Source organism: Onychomys torridus, chromosome 19, assembly GCF_903995425.1.
Source record: "Onychomys torridus chromosome 19, mOncTor1.1, whole genome shotgun sequence".
Classification (NCBI taxonomy): Eukaryota; Metazoa; Chordata; class Mammalia; order Rodentia; family Cricetidae; genus Onychomys; species Onychomys torridus.
Genome location: NC_050461.1, coordinates 11,364,986 through 11,387,108, shown reverse-complemented (window position 1 = coordinate 11,387,108; position 22,123 = coordinate 11,364,986). Strand labels below are relative to the sequence as shown.

At 39.5% G+C, this 22,123-nt stretch overlaps 1 protein-coding gene across 4 annotated transcripts in view; it reads left to right on the top strand.

Moving 5' to 3' along the window:
* The first annotated feature begins 4,175 nt into the window (after positions 1-4,175).
* Rev3l (REV3 like, DNA directed polymerase zeta catalytic subunit) overlaps positions 4,176-22,123 on the top strand; it is a 150,716-nt gene continuing 132,768 nt past the window's right edge. For 3 of the 4 annotated variants that reach the window (XM_036169236.1, XM_036169239.1, XM_036169240.1), the window contains exon 1: positions 4,176-4,366. In XM_036169236.1, coding sequence (XP_036025129.1) covers positions 4,228-4,366 — 139 coding nt within the window. In that variant the 5' untranslated portion in view covers positions 4,176-4,227. Of the gene's footprint in view, positions 4,367-14,262; positions 14,391-22,123 lie in introns of all 4 variants that reach the window. The other variant, XM_036169238.1, reaches the window with a different exon arrangement.

The window sequence follows — 22,123 nt, the reverse complement described above, 5'->3', positions numbered from 1 at the left end:
CTAGAAGAATGCACATCTCACATTAATGTTATTTAACCCATCCATACATACTACCTGCAAGTCATCATTTGTAACACCAGAAATAAATGTTATTTCTCCTCCCAGAAGAATCAGAGACTCTCACCATGGTGTCTGCCAGAAGACCTCATCTTTCTAAAATAACAAGTAAAACACTGTTACTCATTTTTGGTGGCTGGAAATTAAACTACACACTGAAGCCAGTTTCTGATTGTTAGCATTCTTTCCAATTAATTCATATTTAAGTAAAATCATTCTGGTGGTTTGGGGTCACTTTAAAAACGTGAATACTAAATATTAAGGGGTCTACACTCTTTATGGCTGGTATTAAATGTTTATCATCATGCCACTAATCTCATGTTAGCACTCTAGCTGCAAGGGAGTCTGAACCAGTTTTTATTTGCCAGCTTCTAAAGTACAAAAGAACAAACAAGAAGGTTGTAGTGGCTAATCTTCATTGTTAAAGTGATTAGATTTAGAATCACCATGGAAACACATGGCATATCTACAAGGGTATTGATAGAAAGGTTTCACTGACAAGAAAAGAGCCACCCTGACTGTAAACAGCACTATTCTATAAGTTGGGGTCCCTGAATAAATTTAAAATTTAGGCCTGGTGCTGGTGGTGGTGGTGGTGGCGGTGGCGGCGGCGGCAGTGGTGGTGGTCCACACCTTTAATCCCAACACTGGGAGGCAGAGCCAGGCAGATCTCTGTGAGTTCCAGGCCAGCCTAGTCTACAGATCGAGTTCCAGGACAGGCTCCAAAGCTACACAGAGAAACCTGTCTGGGGTGGGGGGGGGGCAGATATTTAAATTCATGTTTGGCATTTTACATTATTGTACCTATAGTGGTCATCTGGATGTGAACTTTCACCCATATTATTAAATTGAGTCTGATTACATTCCTGAGAAGTTAAACTGATTTTCTCATCATTTCATAGATGAGAAAGTAAACTGATAGTTATCAGACAAACTCACTTATCTAGTAAATTAAATTTTAAAACAGAGTCACTAACTGAAAAATGCTACAACTTTTTTCTTCCAGGAAGAATATATTTATAAAAAATATTACATTGTGCTTAGGAGACTGTTATCAGGTTTTTTTTATTTGATAAACAACTTTCAATTACATGTAATGGAAATAATATTCCTCATCTAAAGCTGTAAATCTTTTTCAAGAGTGAACATTATTTCCTTGGAGTTCTAGAAAAATGTTAAACATGGTTGAAAGTGCCCTTTAAAAAAGTAAATAATGTTTTAAGAGGCAATGGTCAAGAATCTTGTCCTAGAAAGAGCTACTCTTAATTTGATACTTTTACTTTTCATCAATTAGAAGCAGTATAATTTAAAAATTATGTATGGATTTCATCAAATATAATATAGGATTCTCAATCTTATACTGTTTGAGATACACAGGTGAGGTATAGCTGGCTAGTGGGGTTGCTAAGAAAACGGACTGTCATTTCCCATCCCCCCCAAATGTGAGTTAGTAAGTGACAAAAATATTACAATTTAAAAGATATCCTAAGTGCCGCAGAACACCGTGGAAATCACTGACATTGTCAGTCTGACATTCTGCTTATATAAGATACTTATTTTACCAGAAAATACATTAAGTATGCACACACTCACACACACACACACACTCACACACACACACTGCAGATGAACCTAGGACTTGTGCGTGGTAGTCTTATTTTAAAATCACTTCTATAGTCTTTTAATGCTTAAAATCAATTTTTTAAAAACATATTTTATTTTATTTTTATGTGCATTTGTGGTTTTGCCATGGGTGTCAGGGTCCCCTGAAACTGGAGTTACAGACAGGCGTGAGCTGCCATGTAGTGCTGGGAATTGAACTCAGGTCCTCTGGAAGAAGAGTCAGCGAGCTCTTAACCCCTAAGCCATCTCTCCAGCCCTTAAAATCAATTTTCAAAAATTTCCCTTGTACTAGAGCTGGTAGTAGGTTATGCCCTGGCCTTGCCATTTGTTATGACGCTCTTGAGGGAAATCTACTGCATGGATCAGTCTCAAATCACCCTAAGCATAGATTCATATTTGCATTTATGTTATAGAAGCCTCTCAGTTCCATTTTACGTGAAGACCCACAATGGCTGCAAACAAGGAGCTTTCCACACCACTCCAAATCCAAGGCAATAGAACCAACCAGTAAAATGCACCTGAATAATTTTGTAAGTGGGGCAGAATGAGCTCTACTTTGGATGGATAATGACTGTTAAGTGTCCTAATTCCAGTGGCAAATTTCAAAGCTGAAACCATAGTGTCTGGTCCTATGACTTAAATCTTTTTTTTTTTTTTTTTTTTTTGAGGGGGGTGGGCAAAACTCACAAAGATTAGTTTTTAAAAGAAGCCCTTTTATTACACTTGAGAAAACTGAGGCCTCAAGAAACCAAATTATTTGTCCAAGGTCACGCCCAATATTAGTGACCACGCCAGACAAAACCCCATAGGTTGTAATTTAACAGCAGCATCTGTTCCCCGAACCCTTCCCCCCCCCCAACCCCTCCAATCCCTAACTGCATCACTCCATCACCATTCAGGCTCCAAATAAAGTTGTTTTTTGTCTAACGGTCCTACCCCACCCCCCTTTTGCTTCTGTGTCAACCCGTGGTAAAATCTTGCACAACGTGTACATGAAAACACGGCATGAACCTTTTTTTTTTTTCCCTTCTGCCCAAATTGTCTGTGAAAGGCTCTCGGGGCTCAGCCAGCAGGCCTGGAGAGGAGTGGAGCGAGGTGACCCGGGCAAACAAGTCTTTAACGTGTACTTGCTCGTGCCGGAGGAAACCGCAGGGAAGGTAAAACTGCGGGCCGGGGGTGGGGCGGGGGCAGACAGGGGGGCGGGAGAAAAACACGACGGTGGGAAATCCCGGTGCTGTGTCTCCTCTGCCAACCCGGGGCAAAGCTGGGCAGGGCCGCGCGTGAATAAATCTCATTAAGTGGCCGGGCGCAGACACTGCAGCACCGCAGAAGAGCAGTGGGGAGGTTGGGGGGGGGGGGAGGCGGAGCGCGAGGCTCGCCCGCCGGGGCTGGGCGGGGAGGGAGGGCGGGAGGGAGGGAGAGGGAGGGCGGGAGGGAGGGAGCTAGCGCCTGGGCGGCCCTTTTATAGGCCGAGGCCCGCGCGCCCCCGCCCCTCGCGCTGGCCGGGGCTCGGCGCACTGCCGCCGCGCGCTACCTGCGAAGGGCCGGCACGTCCCGCGCCCCGCCCGCCCGCCCTCCGTTCCCTCCCTCCCTCCCTCCCTCCCTAAGGCCCAGGCCGCGGGAGATCTGCGCCGCGCCTCCTTTCTCCCGCCGGCGGGTTCCCTGCCTTACCTTGTAGGGGAGGAAAAAAACAACAACAACAACAACAAAGTCCTCTCCGCGGCCGCCCCCGCCTCCTCTCTAGGATGTGACATGGCGGTCGGCGAGGCGAGCGCCAGCGGCCGCCGAAGCCCTGCGCCCCTCCGAGCCTATCCATGACATCGGCGCTCCGCCCCGCCCCCCCCCCCCCCCCCCAGGCCCCGCCGCAGAGGACCCTGCCCACAGGCCGAATCATCGATTCCTCGGCGCGCGCCGCGCGGCCCCGGCTTCCCGCCAGCCCCTTCTCCTAAGCCGCGCGCTCCAGGCCGGGGGAGGACACCCCCCGACTCGTCATCCCCCCCACCCCCACCCCCCCCCCAACACCGGGGCGCGCGCGCGCGCACACACACACACACACACACACACACACACACACACACACACTCACACCCCTCCTCCCCTCCCCCAGTGGTTGCGTCCGTGACATCATCATCATGGCAACAAGAGCCGCAGCCTGGGACCGAGGAGCCCGTGTGATCCCCGGCGGCGGCGGCCGCGGCGACAGCACCAGCGGCACCACCCGACCCCACGAACGCGCCAGGGCTTCTCTCCCGCTGCCTGTGGCCGGGAGCGTCTGAGAAGGAGGAGGAAGAGGAGGAGAAGGAGGAGGAGGAGGAGGCGGCGGCGGCAGCAGCACACCCCAGCCCCGCAGCAAACCCCCGTCGCGCGCGCGCGCGCCGCCGCCGCCGCCGCCGCCGCTCGTCTCGGGCGTCCGTGCGCGGGGAGGGGAAGAGGGGGAGCCGAACGGAGAAAGGGGGAGGAGGCGCCTCGCCTCTGCGGAGCCGCCGCCGCTGCTGCCGCCGCTGCCAGGTCGCCAGTGGAGGGGAGGCGGTGGCGGCGGCGGCGAACATGTTTTCTGTGAGGATAGTGACTGCCGACTACTACATGGCCAGCCCGCTGCGGGGCCTGGATATCTGCCAGTCCCCCCTCACCCAGCTGCCTGTCAAGAAGGTGCCGGTGGTACGGGTCTTCGGAGCGACCCCGGCAGGTAAGCGGGAGCGGGCGGGCGGGCGGGCGGGCGGGAGCGCGGGCGCCGGGGCTCCGGGGCTGCCCTCCCCGCCGCGCACACGCGCGCACGCCGCCGGCCCTCTCCGGGGTCGCTGCGGAGTCTCCCCTCTTCTTCGCTGGGCTCGCCTTTTCTCCTCCCGCGCGTGACAGGAGGCGTAAAATAATAATTGAGAAAAAATGTGGGTTCGTGCGAGCGCTGCGGCTCCCCCACCCCCACCCCCCACTTTCCGCGGCCGAGAGGCAGCGGGCGCCGGGGAGGGACTGTGCGAGTGGCGGCCGGGCTAGGTCCCTGGCTCGGTGGGCTCGGCGGGCTCGGTGGGCTCGGCGGCGGTGCCTCGTCCCGTTCCCCCTGCACCACCATCAGTTCTCGGGTCCTTAGAGGTCGGTGGCTGATCTGATGGGACCCCGGGCCCTCGCTGCATCTCCCCAGTGCCCTGTCCTAGAAATGGCTTTGAGAGCAGAGGCGAAGTGTCAGCCCCGGTGTCAGTCGCTCCCCGCCGCTTGCTTCTCACCCTCGCTCTCCTCTGCCCCTGCCGGAGATGCTGTGGCTTGTAGAAAGTGGCGCCCGGGGCCAGATCATCTTTCTCATTGAAGTGACCATGTGGCTGGGCTGCGAGTACAGGTCGCGACTGCCTAGAGTTGCATGCCTTGGCGGGGACGGAGCGGCAGCCTCAGGTGCCAGGCTTTCAGGAAATGTGCATCCGTGGAGATGGGAGATAACGTGTTTGTGTCGCCCGACCTAAAATATTACACTTAATGGAGGTGAATTCGTTAGCAAACACAGCCAAGCTCAGCATCATGGACGTTTTACAATGAATGCCTCTAGGCTGGGTTGTAGGGTTGCGTTTTAAAAATAGATTTAAAAAAAAAAAACTATTTTGAAGAAATGGGGGGGGGGGTGGGAATGACAGAAGCTATGTTCTGGAACGCTCGTTGGGATTTATAATACAAATAGGATAGTGGCCACCTATGCAAGGTTTTTGTGTTTTTTATTTTTCAGTTTTGCTTTTTACATGCTTTAAACTCTTAACGTGAAATGATAAAGCCGTATTCTGGAGGAGGATGTTCTTACCAAGGTATTGCCCTATGGGATTGTAGATAGCATTTCCCACTTGATGCACCTCGCCCTCATCGCCATTCATCTTGATTACTACAGTCCGCGTCTGTGGACTCCCAAGATAATACACTTTCCAGAATACAGGCACCCATTCTAAGCTATTACCTTTTAATGTGAATTCTCTTTGCTAAAAATGTCAATGCTATAAATAAGATTTGGTAAAAGACTTCTTTTTGGAATAGTGGAAGTTTGACGCTTGTGAACCGTGGAAGATAGAGAATTTGAATGCTGTTAACAGTTGGTGGAGAGCACAGCCCTCGGGACCCGGAAGACTGGAAAATAAGAGGCATTATAGTGTTCTGGAGGATAGATAGGTTTTCTACCCCTTTAAACATCGTGGTGCTGCTGTCTTTGTTTTGATTCGGAATCTCGGAGTAATACACTGCCTGTTCTCCCTTCAGCTGCAGAGAATGATAGTGAAGTTGATTTTCAAGTGTAGAGCAACATGCTAGTAGGCTATGTTGTGGTGTTCCAGTTGGTGCCATGGTTGAGTTACTTTGCTACAGTTTTGTTTTTCCTGCTACACTCACTCAATAAATATGTGTCTCTGGGTGATTTTAAAACTGTATCATGTAGGAAAGTTTTGATTGTGGAAATAGATGAATTCCACTAACAGCACAATTCTGTGAAAGAATATCCTTTACAAATAGTAATATTTGTATATGGTATATGCACTTGTGTTTCTGAATATTGGAATGTGAACTATTTCGTAAGAAATATTTATCTCTTTTCTTCCTGAATATCTTACACTAGGTCGCCAGCCCCTAATTTAAAAAAGTCCACTGTTTTTATGGTGTTCTATGAAAGGTATAATATAAATGAAGAAAAAAAAAATACTTCTCATACAAGCAAAACCAAAGTTCAAGTTGCTAAGGATTGAAATCAGGTTGAAAGAGGTATAATTCACAGGCTTAAAAAAAAATTGTTTCAAGCATGACACATGGATGAATGTAAATGTCAGTTTAGGACTCAGTGATTCGTGCATTAATATATGTTAATAATTTACTTAGTTGGTATATGCCTTGGAGCTGAGGTCAAGAGAGAAAACAATAAAATAATTCCTTACATAGTATAAAACAAGTCTTGTTTCCACAACAAGGAAAAAAAAATGAAGTCCTTGGCATACACTCAACAGCTACAGTTTTCATAAATCAAGCATTTTTTAATGTCAGGAACTCCCAGTGGAATTAATATTATATTCAATCTCAAGAAAAACTAAGCTGCAGAATTTTCTGCTTTTGAGTTCTCTTCCCAAAGAAAACTAGTCCAGGCCATGTAGAGAAATAAAACTTGAAAATAATTAATGTAATACAGAGGCCAGAATATTTTATTAAAAATCTAATGCTTGCCTGGTGTGGTGATGCATGCCTTTAATCCCAGCACTTGGGAGGTAGAGGTAGGTGGATCTCTGAGTTCAAGGCCAACCTGGTCTACAGAGCAAGTTCTAGGACAGCCAGGACTGTTAGACAGAGACCTTGTCTTGGGGGAAAAAAATCAGAATGCTAGAATTTGTATTGTAAACAAATTTACTACTACAAAATGCAGGTAGTTCATATCTTTACTAACAAGCAAAGACATGAATGAAAATTTGTAACATCTGATAAGTTCATGAAGTGCCACAAACATCTTTCAGTTTATAGGTGTTAATTTTGGAAGTCATTAATTATTTATTTTTGTTTGGAAAAAAGATTTTTTAAACAGAATTTGCTTCAAAGAAGATCCTGAAAAATAGCATCAGAAGAAAATTTCTCTCAAAATGGCTATTTAAGAATTATAAATTCTGAACTGATTGGAATACTGCTATTGCATGAAAAGTAATTTTCTGCTTTAGGAAACAGTCCAGTTAACTTTTGTTGTCCTGTTTTAAGGACATATTTTGTGTAAAGAAAGAAAATGTCTTGGATTTAAAAGCCTCTGTGTTTTGAGTTGAAGTCACTTTATTTTATTTTCATGTGAATGATGGAATTACTATTAAAAAACCCTTTGGCCGGGTGTGGTGTCGAACGCCTTTAATCCCAACACTCGGGAGGCAGAGCTAGGCGGATCTCTGAGTTTGAGGCCAGCCAGGTGTAGAGAGCGAGATCCAGGTCAGGCACCAAAGCTACACAGAAAAACCAAACCAAACCAAACCAACAAAAAACCATACCAAAACCCTTTGGTTCCTTCAAACTCATTAAAAATTTTTACGTTTATTTGTGTGTGTGTGTGTGTGTGTGTGTGTGTGTGTGTGTGTGTACTCAAGCACCATGTTGTATGTGTGGAGGTCAGAGGGAATCCTTCCACCATGTGAGTTCTCTTATCTATCAGCTAAGCCTTCTCATTGGCCCTATACTCATTTTGTAAAAGTCTTGAACAGCCCATTAAAGGCTCACACCTTTAATCCCAGCGCTTGGGAGGCAGAGGCAAGCAGATCTTTGAGAGTTCGAGGCCAGCCTGGTCTACAGAGTGAGATCCAGGAAAGGAGCAAAGCTACACAGAGAAATCCTGTCTCGAAAAAACATTGAACATTATTTTGATGCTGCTGTGTCCCAGACATTACCATTTGTAGGGAAAAAAGTCTTTTCCTTTTATAACAGCAATCTAGTAATTTGTCTTAGTGGAAAAAAGCAAGAGTATGACTAAAGTGTGGGATATTGCCTTTTCATTGATATCGGAATGTGGGTGTGACTACTCGGGAATTCACATAAAATCCTGCTGAGGATTTGACTCAGGTGAGGAACTGGATGCTGTCCAGTTTCCTAGTCTCAACTCTTGCTTGATTGCTTGCTGTAGCTCCCCTCCTGCTGAGCTTAGATGATGCTCCCTTTTCTCAGCACCAGGTGAAACCTAATTATCCTTTCAAAGAGCTTCCCTGCTGAGATGCAGAGTAGCAGTCAATAGAAGAGCAAGGTGTTCACTAACCAAGTCCTGGACCAGAGTAGGCCAGACAGACTAGCGGGAGCTGGTTGCCTTCAAGGTTAAGGCCAGGGACTTACTACTACTCTCCTATAACTTTGCCTCCTACTTGGCGCCTATTTTTAAAGAATGTTGGCGATAGTACATGAAATCAGATATGGCTTTTTTTTCTTTTTTTTTAAAAACATAGGTTCTAATTGTGAAATTCTACATGAGTAGAGGGGCTTCACTGATTTCTTCTATTTTATAAACCTAGCTGTAGTGAACTATTATAATGACCTGTTTTGGTAAGTTGGTAGATTATTAACTACATTTTTATGACTATGATTTTTGAAAACTATAGCACTTAACTCAGATTCTCAAAAGATTGAGAGCCTTGTTCACTTTTTAAGCTAAACTTTCAAAAATATCTTAAGATCATATAAAACATTCAGTTATGATTATTAGAGATTTTCAGGAGCACACAGAGATCTAGTTAGACTAATCACAAACAAAATTGGCCACTTTAATAAATATTTGAAGTACCAAATAGAAAGCTTTACTAGTTGTATTATATTTGACTGACGTCATAATCAGCAAATTAGAAGCAGGCAGGAGCCCTCTTGATTCTGGAACACTATGGAGAAGCTCCTGTGTGTATCAGCATACTCTGTGCCTTTGTTAAAGCAGCATTACCCTCCAGTAACACAGAAGACAGGTGCTGGTAGACATTGAAGTGAAAGTGAGCATAGACTAAAGTTTATGTTGAAACAGAAATGTGTGCACGAGATAGTGAGGGTCCCAAAAGGAGGGTGTCATGACCTCCTGACAAGGCAAGAAGGGAAGGCCAGGGAAGGCTTTGAGAGGGCAGTATGGATTAAATCATTTTAAATTTTTTAAGAATTAAAAATCTGGGCTGGGCAGTGGTGGTGCACGCCTTTAATCCCAGCACTTGGGATGTAGAGCCAGGCAGATCTCTGAGTTCGAGGCCAGCCTGAGCTACCACGTGAGCTCCAGGAAAAGGTGCAAAGCTACACAGGGAAACCCTGTCTCGAAAAACAAACAAACAAAAAATTAAAAATTTGGATAGAGGTGTAGATACAAGATAATTCACAAATGAAAACTTTTCTCTAGGGCAGCTTAGCAGTGTATATACCAAAATCCTTGAAATGTTCCTTTTTGACCCATTGATTCTAGTTTCAGGGGTTTTAATCTACGAACATAAATCTTTTGGCAAATCTGATTATATTTTGAATCCATCTCCCTTTGACCATCACCATCGTAGTTTCCAAGCTCCTGACATTTTTGAAACGGTTTACTACGGTAGCCTCCTAGTCTTGGTTTATCCCAATCCACTCTGCCCCTTGTAATCTGATTCCTACACTGTAATCAGATTTTTTTTTTTTCAAAATGAAACCCTGTTTACACCCCCTCTATGCTTTAGTAGCTTTCAGTTGTATTTAGAATATGGACAAAATTCTTTGTCTTATGAGGTGTCAACTACCTATCTCACAAGGTCTTGCCCGGCCCCACCTTTCTGTTCGGCCATGGCCTGAGCCATGTTCTTCTTGCCATGTTGTTCTCTGTAGTCCTGCCATATTGTCATAATTTCAGTCCCTTTTCTTGCTGTGCTCCCTCCCACATTGGGGGTATTGTGCTTGTTCTCTGTGAGTAAAATATTTTCTGTCTTCTAAAACTCCAAGTTATCTTTCCTCAGGGAAGCCCTCCCTACCCACAGACATTTAAAGCTCCTTCATAGTATTGTTGTAGTTATTATTTTGTATATGTTGGAGATGAATGTTTAGTTTTTTCTCATTGTAACCACCAGAAGTGCTAGTAATGTTTTTGTTGTTGTTCACCACTATAGAGCGATGCTTACCAGAGTGCTTGAAACATAAGCATTCATTGCAAGGATTAGTCAGTGGATGATAGTCATCACAGAGAATAGTCCCAGATACCTAACATTTGGGAATTAGATACATAAAGGGAGCATATTCCAGCAACATATTATTCATTCCTGAACCATGCTTTAGATTATGTAATAACGTGGAAAATACTGTCATCATATTTTGTGAAAAAATCAGTTTACAAAATAGTCATTTAAATGCAGAAAAATGAATTGAAATATAAAGGTTGATTTTTTTTGTAGAAACTGTGTTTTGTGCTTTTCAGATTTTCTACAGATAGCATATATTGACTTCGTAGTTTGTAAAAGACTGTTCACATGCTTGTTAAGAAAAAGCCAGCTTCCTAGGTGTGTTTCAGAAATATAGTAAGAAAAAGGTATGAGTCTCATTAGGTTCTCCAAAACAAATATCCGTCAAAGTGCAGAATTGCATAATGGTGTTTTGATCTTGACTATACTTAGCTAAGAAAATGTCAAAGGCTTTTTTCTATTAAAGAAAACTAACAATTTCTAGTCAAAGTATGCCCATTTGTTTGTGAAGTTATTTCAGTTTTAAAGTGGGGATGTGGGAGTGGGTATATGAAGGTGTGTTTTCTTGTGTTGAGGGTCAAAACCTGGGCTTGTATAGTGCTAGGCACATACTCTACTACTGAATTCCATGCCCGGGACTTAAAATGTTTACGAACCTGGCATGATTTTGACACGTGAAAACAATGCAACAGAGTAAAACTCGGAAATAAGCTCATATATGTTAGTACTTTAAAACAAAGGTGCTGTCTTTGATCCTCCAGTTGGGAAAAGAATGGTTATTTAATAAGGATTTTTAAAATAGATGGCTACTATTCCGGACCAAAAAAAAAAAAAAAAAAAAAGTTGGCTTCCAGAGAAGTAAAAAACAAATGTGAAGTAAGAAACAGGATGATAATTTTTGATGTAGTTCAGGAATGATAAATGCCTTTTGGATTATGAAAAAACACTAAAGCTAGATTCTGAATTTTATAACACAGATGTAAAATTCTGTGTGGAGGACAGATAATAAACTAAAAGGTAATGGGCTAGTGAACTCATTTGTACCTTTGAGAAAGACCAATTTCTAATGAATAGCTCCTGCCAATTGAGGAGTGAACAAAGAGACTTCATGTGAAAACTGCTACATGTATATAGTATTTCTTATAAAGTTATAATTATAGCTATAACATAGTCCATCCGCTGTTATATTTACAAAGCTATTTAGGATAAGTTGAGAATAGTGAAGAAAGAAAATTCCAGTCTCATACATTGTTGGTAGGATTAGAAAGTATTCATGCTCTATGTAGAGCAGTTTGGAAATTTTCAGTTAAAAGTGTACTTTTATTGTAAGTTAGCAATTCTACTCAAGGATTTTTATGTTTTACATTTTGCATGTGTCAAAATGTAAGAATATCTGTGGCTGCAGTGTGATGCAGTACTGTATGTACATCAGTGATGCCATGTCGTAAGAGGAAACAGGAAATGAAAGGTGAAAGACTGGAGTATGTTTTAGATAGAGAAACATAATGTAATGCATATGTACTGTTCTCTTTGGAGAGAGGAAAATTTGGTGATAGTAATTGCCTCCAGTGAGTAGAACTGGTTAAAGTTCTAGTCTTAGAATTAGTAAAGCAGGACAAAAGGAAAAGTTCCTAATAATTGCTGTAAACAGCTGCAACATGATTGCTACAATACTGTTTAATGTTAAGTGTTGTTAGAGATCTTCTAATCCAGAGCCTTTAATTGATGGGCACGGCTCAGTGGAGGGTGGCCCTAGTGAAATAGAGGCTTTTGGGGGTACCTATAAACACCAGGGTGAGTAATAATTTTTTGATATTTGAAGTACAGTAATGGAGGTGCTTTCTAATTGGAATGACTTCAGCTATCAGCCATAGCAGTTTCTTGAGGAAAAGAGATTTTGGAGCTGCTCTGAACTTGTATTCAAAGTACCTGAGGAGCATGCCATCCAGTGCAACGTGCATCTCACTGATAATGACAAGGAGGCAGAGATGGGGAGGGGAAAGACCACCTCTAGGTCCAAATCTCAATCCTGCTTACCATGTGCGTTTGATAGACCATTTTAGCTTGCTGCAAGGTAACTAATAGAATATATACATCCCCTTAAAAAAAAATCCTTCTTGATGTGAAGAATTTTGAATTGAGAATTCATGTGTTATGAATTTTTCATCGTATATATCAAATAATACTATAATACTTTAAATCTTAACATATATATATAATATATGTTATATGTGTACACATATATATTCACTAACTGTCATGCAACTCTATGCTTTCTTCTGTTGTCCAAGGAGTTAAAAACCAGTAACAATGTGAGGGTGGAGAAAGACCATTCTTGTCTTATTTTTTATATGTATATATGTATGAATATTTAAAACTTTGTATGTTGGAATATATATGTGTGTATATATATACACACATATTCACACACATGAATTTTAGACAGGCAGCAGCTTCAGGCTGTGTCCAGTAGTTGATTGCTATGGGGGTAGATTTGAACACGGAATCTGGACAGCTTTTACTGCTTCACATTGGCCCTTACTCCCTCAAATTTGAGGGGATATTGTAGGAAGATAATGTTGACAATCAAAAGATGAAATATGGAACTTTGGTAGAATTACTAATTTCATGTATATAGTTTAGAACTCTTTAAAGGCCTACTGTGTCTAGAAGAGAATATAATTGTAGAATAGATTTGAGTAAGTTTGTGTGTGTGTATGTGAGAGAGAGAGATGATTGTTCTTTAAGAATAATAAGTAAAACTTGCATAAATAAAGATAAGATTTAGGACAGTTAGAAATGAATATCAGTCTTAAAATCGTACACAATTAAAAATATATTAGACTTCTCAGATTCCTTTGCTGGTGTGCATTTTCCTCTTGCTTTTCATTGGATTAGAATGCGTTCAGTTAATATGAAGTAAAAAATGATTATAGTTTAAGTAGGTTGCATTTAAATAGGGTAGGTTGCCTAATATTAGCTCCAGTTGTCTCAAATGCTTATAAATTTAATGAGTGTGATATGTGATATGCTTTGGAGTGTGTGTTACTTGGTACCTAGTTGCTATTTTAATATCATAGTGATATTAAAGAGAAAATTATAGGAGTGAAGATACAGTGAACTTTGAATACAATTATGTTACCTTGTAATTGCCATTCAAATATAAATAATATGGAGATGGGTATCTTAGGCAATCAGAAAGATACCCACTATCCAAACATGATGTAGATGCATTTAGGGGACCAAAACATACTATTAGTAAGATTAAGACTCCCAGTTACAATCCTTTAACCTTTTGGTGGTTTTAAAAAAATTATACTTTGAAGATTTCCAGATGATCCTGTGTTGCTTCTGGTTCTTATAGACTTGTAAATATTTCAATTTGTTTAAATGAAAACTAGTTGCTTAATTATTATTGGGAAACTGGACTGTTTTCTGCAGCAGAAATTGAATATATGTTTAACAGTGATTTCGGAAGCAAATGGATAGTCATTGTCAATGGAAAATTATATATACTTTCTGGCCAATTCTATTTTAATTTTGGATGATAGTTTTGGGAAATAATAAGAATTTGAAATCAGTTTCTTTAGGGGTAATTATTTAATTTTCTTTGGGTTCAGGGAACATTAATTATATAAACAAACAAAAAGTGTTACCTCAGAAATGCCTTGTCTAATATTTAACAGCTTGTAAAAGTTTTCTATTTGTCTTACACTTCTTACAATTGCCAAGAAAGTGTAACAAGAATTAAAAGTATTTTAGTTTGCATATACATATATTTACACTTAAAAGTAATTTATATATTAAATTAGATTTGTTTAAGATGTGAAAGAGATGGCTTTGTAAGTAAGAATACATGTTGCTATGTGAAAGAATGTAAAGTTAAAACATGTTGGCATACTCCTAGTTTCTCAGAACAAGAAAATGACTAATCTAAATTTCATTTCAGAATAAAAACCAAGACAAGCCACATAAAAGCAACCTAAAAATTAAACTGTCATCATATTATTTGTTTTAAAACTATGGAATAATATATCTGAGGAAGATTACTCTCAAAATTGTTTTTCTCAATTTCAAGTAAGTAATTTATTTTGGTTAATATATTGGGGGTGAGGGGGGTGGGGTGATCCTTGGCATTGAAGTTGGTACTCATCCTTAAAAGTAACAACTCAGATATCAAACTCTTTAAGCCTCTGGCTCCTTTGACCACTCCCAAAGCTTATCTCCTTGGTTTTCTAAGTCCTGGCCCTTTCCCACACTCTATTAAAGGACTTACTGTATTAAACATTGTTTGTAGAAGCAGGCAGCATTATCCTCAGGTGTACCCCTCACCCCCCAATAACTCCTCCATCCCACTGCCTTCTGTGCTGAGATACCCTGGGCAAGTTATTTTACTTCTATGTGCCTTACGTCCTTCTCTGTAAAACAAGTTTTAATGATTTCTGCCTCACAGGACTATTACTGAATAAAATAACCAGCAAATGTCTGCCATATAATAGCATAATGTTGCCCTTTTTTATACTTGTCTCTAGAATCTTCCTTGTTGCCTCTTGTGTACTAAGTGCTCTTTAAAATGTTTAATTTGAAGTGAAATGGAAAATGTAACATTTTGTACCATTTATGTATTCCTCACATTAGTGTAAAGTAGATGACTTGCACATTGTGGGTAGGTTCTTTATACTTGGTCAATGACTCATGTCTATGGATGAGATAATTATGTATTTAAAACACCTTTTAAAAGTTGGCCAATTTTTATAATCACCCCATCCAGGCATAACTTTAAAAACAAAACAAAACAAACCCTTGTTTTATGTAGGGCAGGACAATGTCCATGTCTGCTCTTTCCTTGAAAGGGAGCAGTGATAAGCCATTGGTTAAGGAGTAACTAGTTCTCCCAATGCTGCGGAGCCTGATTTTCCAAAGTCATTAGTAGTGCTTAAAAAATACATAAATTATGATAGAACATATTAAAAGCATATGCCAGATGTCTCAGCAAAGGTGACTTGTCAAAAGGGATTTATTGCTTTACTTGTTTTTGCCTTTGGTGAATTTATAATACACATACAAAAAAATGAGGCCTCTTTTTTAAAAACCTATTTAAGATTGTGGAGTATAGTCCAGATGATTCATTATTCTCTAGTGCTTCAATTGTCTTCACCATATATTTTGTAAATATATTTCCTCAGGGTTTTTTTTTTTTTTTTTAAATAACTTCTGTTAGCTCCCCCCACCCCACACAAAGTCATAAAGATCTTCCAAGTTAATGTATCGTATTTTGATTGATTAGGTTTAAGGTTTTTAAAATAGAAAGCATATGTTAGCTAAATACTTTAATTTATATTTTTAGTTACAGGTGTTGGGCCATTTTTTTAGCTTTGTTGTATACCATTTTCCAAGTAATTTAGTCTTTATAAGAAAAATACTGTTTTCTCCATTTTACACTTGAGAAAAATGAGATGTGAAGAGGCTAACTGACTAAGTTTGTAGCATGTTTGCCTCATAGCATGTGAGATCAAATGAGAGACCATGTCTTAGGTTATTGCTCATCTAGACCAAGGAAGCAGAAAAGCAAAAGATGAGATCTTTCAGAAAATATTAATAGTTATTGTCAGTAAATGACAGTGACTGGGAGCATATTCTTAGTCACAGTAATAGTGCACTACCATATTGATCCGTTTTTTTCCTAGGTGGTTCTATCTATTCTTAACGTTGTGTGATCATTTAGACTGAATTACTTTATGTAAATGTTTCATAAGGAAATTGAACTTTACAGTTAATTTAATAGAAAATATTTTTATAAGTTTAGTATAATTAAGGAAGTAGTATGTGAATCGACAGTCAGACCTTCATATCTATAGGTTTTATGTCCCAATCTCAGAAAGTATTTGAGGGGAAAGCCCAGTTGCATCTGCACTGTATTGTGTACAGACTTGTTTCTTCTTGTTATTGCGTCTTAAACAGTTGAGTATTGCAACTATTTGCTTTGCTTAGCATTCATATTGTATTTGGTGCTGTAAGTAACCCAGAGATTATTTACAACACATGGGGTGCTATTGATAGGTTATATGCAGCTATCACTCCATTTCATATAAGACACTTAATATCTGAGTAGAAGAATGGGCACTCTGGACCGGTCCTACACAGATAGTGGGAACAACTGTATTCTCTCTGTGGAACTTAAAAGCAGAAAAGTAAAGTAAGAATTTTATTTGATCAAAAGTTTTATTTTTGTACCCACTTTTACTAACTTTTGCTGTCCACCAACCCTCCCTAAATTTCCTGTTGTCAAGAAATAGCTGTGTTAACCTCTGGTTCTGGGTCCCGGTTAGTTAAGCTTCTCTATTGCTGCTTCTCTGTGGGCTTGTTTATATGTTTGCCATCAGTGGATAGGTCAGGTGGTTTGTCTAGAATAGTTTTATTTGGTCTGGAATTGTTGCTGGCTGTTAGCTAGGGTGCCATGGAACCTAAGTTTCTAGCAGGCTAGCCGTGACTCTTGACCTGAAGATAACGCCAGAGCTTCCAGAAGCAGCAAGTAGAGACAAGCTCTGTATGTTTTCTTGTTTGATGGTCCAAAACAGATCGCAGGGATCGTCCTGGGGTTTCCTTAGGACGTGTGGCTAATTAGGGCATTATCATAATCGGTTGTACTGCTGCTGGCTGGCTCATTTTCCAAAGGGCCACTTGCTGACAGTATGACATCATGCCCTTTGCTAAATAAGTAGTAGGTTTTTTTTTTTAATTTTAAAAATGTTAGGGATTGAACCCCGTGTATGATTGACAAGTATTCTGTTTCTGAGCTATACCTTCAGCTGGAGGTGTTTACATAAATAGTATATTTGATGGTTCAGGTAAACTTAATTCTTTCTATTACTTACTTTTATTCTATTCTTGTTTCTGCATCACATTCACAAATACCTACATTGTCCACTAACTGTATAATAGGGTATTACTAGATAAGCAATAGGTGGAGTAAAACTACTGTATTCATCTGAGTTTCTTACCTGTCTGCCTTAAACAGAGACCTGAAAAAGCAAGTAATTACATTAATTTTTGAAATGACCTTATACCATATATATCTTGTGTACCACATTTTAAAAAATGTTCTACTAGAATTCTTTAAATTATAAACATTGTAATACAGAGGTTGTCACTGTTAGTTGAGAATGATCTTGACCTTGATCCTCCTGCCCTGACTTCCTTAGTGCTGGGATTACACGTATTCACCTCTATACCTGGTTTATGTGATACTGAGCATCAAACCTGGAGCTTTGTGAATGCTAGGCAAGCACTTTGCCAACTGAGCTACATCCCCAGTCCATGTGTTTATTTTTAAAACACACTATTTCTCTTTTGCTCATTTTCCTGTTGGAAGTGTTGATTCTGAGATGTTCTTCATGTGTTAGGGAAATTGACTCATATCTATGAATTGAGTTGTTCTTACAGTAAATGTTCTTTATTTTAAATAGTGATTTTAAAAATTTTGGTGTGTGTGTGTGTGTTAAATGCACCTTTAAAACACATTCTGATGAAATTATACCTGAATATTTGGGACAAGAATGGAAAGAAAAGATCTAGCATGGACATATATTATTTGGAGAGTTTATCCTTAAAAGTCTCTGATTTAAAATTTTCAAAAATATCTTGTCTATTTTTTTTCCTCTTCTAGATTTGTTTCTATTGTGAGACTGTTTTTTGACATTACAGTCAAGAAATAGAGCCATCTTTTAAAGGACTATTTTTTAGATGATCAGATTGTATAGCATAGGTAGAAAAATACTTTATCAATTATAATTGTTCAGAATATTGTATCGAGTCTTGCTATTTCACATTGTATATACAGTTGTGTGTTAACACAAACATGGCTTCATCTTTTCAGTCAGTCCTTTTCCTTAACCAACCATTTAGACAGTAGAGTGACTAGATTATTACTTTCTCACTGATCACATAAAAGAAAGATGAATAAAATGTAGCCATTGTGGAAAAAATAATAATACTACCAAATAGGTATCCAGAGGTTATGAAAGATTTCAGGGGGCTATTGAAGAAATGGCAGAAATGCTTGTCACCTGCTGATGTGAAGAACTTGACTCTTCTGGACTCTGTTTAAGAGAGAATTCAGAACTATATGAGCAGACAGATTTGCATGTTTTGAGTAATTTAGTGTAGTTTTAAACATTTTTAAGATTACCAGACCTTTTCTCCACAATTAATTTTACTCAGCAGCATTAAAAACAAAAACAAAAACAAAACAAAAAACCCAAATAGTAATTCTTAAGTGATATAGTAGAATATGGTTGAAAGCCAGTATTTTGTATCTTTTTTTTTAAAACTTTTTAAATTTATTGAGGTTTCTTTTAGAATTTGTTATGGCACCGATCTACATACATTTTATTGAAACTTGAAGTAATTTCTCATTTATTTGATACAGATTATTGATATATGGTTAGTTCCTTGATTATTCCTTTAAAAAATTTAAAAAGCATTTCTGAGGTTGTAATGTAGCTCACAGTGTGCTCATTTGGTACAGTAATGTTCTTTCTCCCAAAGCTGGTATTAAACTGATAGGATATCTTTGAACATAAAACTATATGAAGAAAATAGGACATTTTGAAATTTTGTTTTCAAATGTTTTAGTTCTGTGTACTTATTTTTGTCTCATCGGCCACGAACAGTTTGTTTCCCACTTTGTTCTGTCTTACTTTGCATCACTGATGGTTTCATTTGTGTGTGCTGTTTGGCACACGCAAAAGCTTCATGACTAATTTGACTTTTCAGCAGTTCTTTAAACTCTTTATAGTGAAGAAACTTCTTTCCTGGTACTTAAAACTACAATAAGACGAATTACTAGAAAAAATACAAGCTGCATTTTAAAAATGATTACCTAGGGGCGGGAGAGATGGCTTAGCGGTTAAGAGCACCGACTGCTCTTCCAAAGGACCTGGGTTCAATTCCCAGCACTCATATGGCAGCTCACAATTGTAAATCCAGTTCCAGGGGACCAGGGGACCCTCACACAGTCATACACACAGACAAAACACCAATGCACATAAAATAAAAAATAAATAAAATATTAAAAAATTATTACCTAGCAGTGATAGAATTGTTGTCCTAATTTTCTATGTGCTAATTTTAGGGTTTTACATCTGTCTTGTGGCAGATCTGTAACAGATTTTCTTGAATAGCATTGTAGATATCTCTTTAACAATCCAAAAGGATTCTTTAATTGATTCCCTCTTGAATCCTATTTCTTGTCCTGTGTCATTATTTCTGTTTCTTTGAACTCGATTGCTTCTCTGACACCTACTGTAAACCACGGCCTGTTGCTATATATTAATCCTTTAGTTCACTCATGTTTAAAAAAAACCTACCTAAACATTTTTAGTAAGACTTTAGACAGTAAATTTTTTGTTGTAATAAATATGCTTTATTCCTTTATTTTTATAATTTTATGCATTTGAAGTAACCCTTTTTCCTTTTTTAGTTTGGCTTTTGCAGTGTAAAATGTTTCAGTGTAAAAGCATATATACTGAAATATAATTGTAATTAATTATAAAACTCAAGAACAAGATAAAATATTTTCTCTTATGTAACAGATTTGTATCCCTCATCCAAAATGCATATGATAGAAAATTTTCAGATTTCATGTTTGCTTGTACATAATGAAATATCTTAAGGCAGGACCCATGCAGTTCATTTATGTTTCATACACACCTTAAACACACGGCCTGACAGTATGACCCCACAGTAGATTGAGTGTGGAATTTTCATACTTATTATGTCAATGCTCAAAATGTTTGGAATTTAGAGTATTGCAAATTTCAGATTTTTACAGTAGGGATACTAAACCTGTACAAACAATTTAGTTTTTTGGTATTCCCAGCTTCCCACACTAATTTTTAAGACTACTAGTAAGTGTTGAATGTTCTAAACTATACATGTTGTCCTAAAAAATAGCTTTTCTTAGTGGACACAAATTCCTTAAATCTGTCTTATATCCAAGGATTTTTGGTCAGCACAAATTGACCTTGATAAGAGGAAAAAAGGTTATAAAGTTGTGTGGGAAGGGAAGGAGGTGTGGAAGAAATTCAAGATGTCAAAATGTGTGCAAAATTCTCAACTAATTAAAAAAAAAGATTATATCTTGCATAACAAAGATAGCTTATGTATGAATTAAAATAGTTTAGACTCCGTTGTACATACTAATTTTGTTCAGCGCACTACCGTGGTTCCCATTTTAAGTTTCAGTTGCTTTTGTGGTTTGTGAGTGGCAAGGTCTCTGGTCTGCCAACTTGGCCTTGAACTTGATTTGTAGTCTAGGTTTGGATTTGATCCCCCTCCTTGTAATGCTTGGTTTATAGAGGTGTTTCAATATTCCCAGCTTCGGTGCCAAGTTTCATTAACTTAGTTTCTTCAAGTAATGTTTTCAGATACTATTTAGGTGAATGTGTTTGTAGAATGTTTTTCTGAGCCCTAGACTATCCGAGAATGTGCGTATTACTGACTAGCATGATTAAGAAGGACAAGCTAAAGTATACCGTAATGTGCAGGTGTCCTAGGTATTTTTAATCTTCAAAGTTCTCTTGAACATTTTCCTGATGTTTTTAAATTTTTTAAATCTCATGTATGTGTGGGCACATGCAGGTAAGACTTGTGGGAGTCAGTTCTACCGTGGGAGTTTCAGGGATTTAACTGAGGTTGTCAGGCTTGGTAGCAAGCACCTATTATCCACTAAGCCACCTCACAGGCCCATGTCTTTACATTCTGACTGGGCTAAAGAAAGTCCTTTTGCTACAAAGATGTAGGTGCCTTATAGTTTGGGGTTCTTCTATTATACCTTCGGTTATTCCTTTTTGTGATGTTTTAATATAAAGTAAATAAAAAATAAGCAGTTTTAAAAATTCTATACCACTTATGGATTGGATAATATTTCTTTCTCTTTTTTAAAATACTGTACCCATTTTCACTGTATCCTTTTTACTAATTAACTAATTTTTCTTTTCAAGACAAGGTTTCTCTGTGTAGCCCTAGCTGTCCTGGAACTTGCTCTGTAGACCAGGGTGGTCTCAAACTTAGAGGTCCATGCTGGTATTAAAGGCTTGTGTTACCAAGCCTGGCCCCACTTTCTCCTTTTAAGCATTCAGCTTTTCTGTTTTTTTGTGTTTTATTACATTTATCTATTTAGTGTCTATGGATGCACATGGGCCACAACACACATAAAGTCAGAAGACAACTTGTGTAGTGGGTTGTCAGGTGTGGCAGCAGTATCTTACCTGCTGGGCCGACTTTTCAGTCCCATCCTCACTTGTGCTGCGAGTTTCTGTTTCTGCATTATTGGTGAGCTTTTATTGTTCACCACACCACTGATTGAGTTTTCAGCCGCAATGGCTGTTCTTCCTCACTCAGTGCAGCTCCTACTCCTTTCCTTGCAGAGTTTTGTTTGCGTCTCGGTTTGCATTTGTCTGTTGTCTTTTGTTTCTTCTTTGCATTTTCAGTTTATTTGCTTTCCTTATGAGAGATTATTTCACAGAAACCTTGCTTTAGTCTTTTTTTTCCTGTGTACCATGCTCATGTGGGTATGCACATGTATGCATGCATATGTTTGTGTGTGCATATGAATACCAGAGATCAACATTGGGTATCTTTCTCCATCGCTTCTAAACACAGAAGTGTTTTGAGACAGGTTTCCTCGGGAGGATCTGGCTGTCCCTGCCTCCTCTGTCCTTCCAGCCCAGGGGTTATAGGTGCATACAGCCATGCCTAGCTTCTTAAGTGGGTTGGGGGGATCTGAACTAAGATCCTCATGTTTGTAC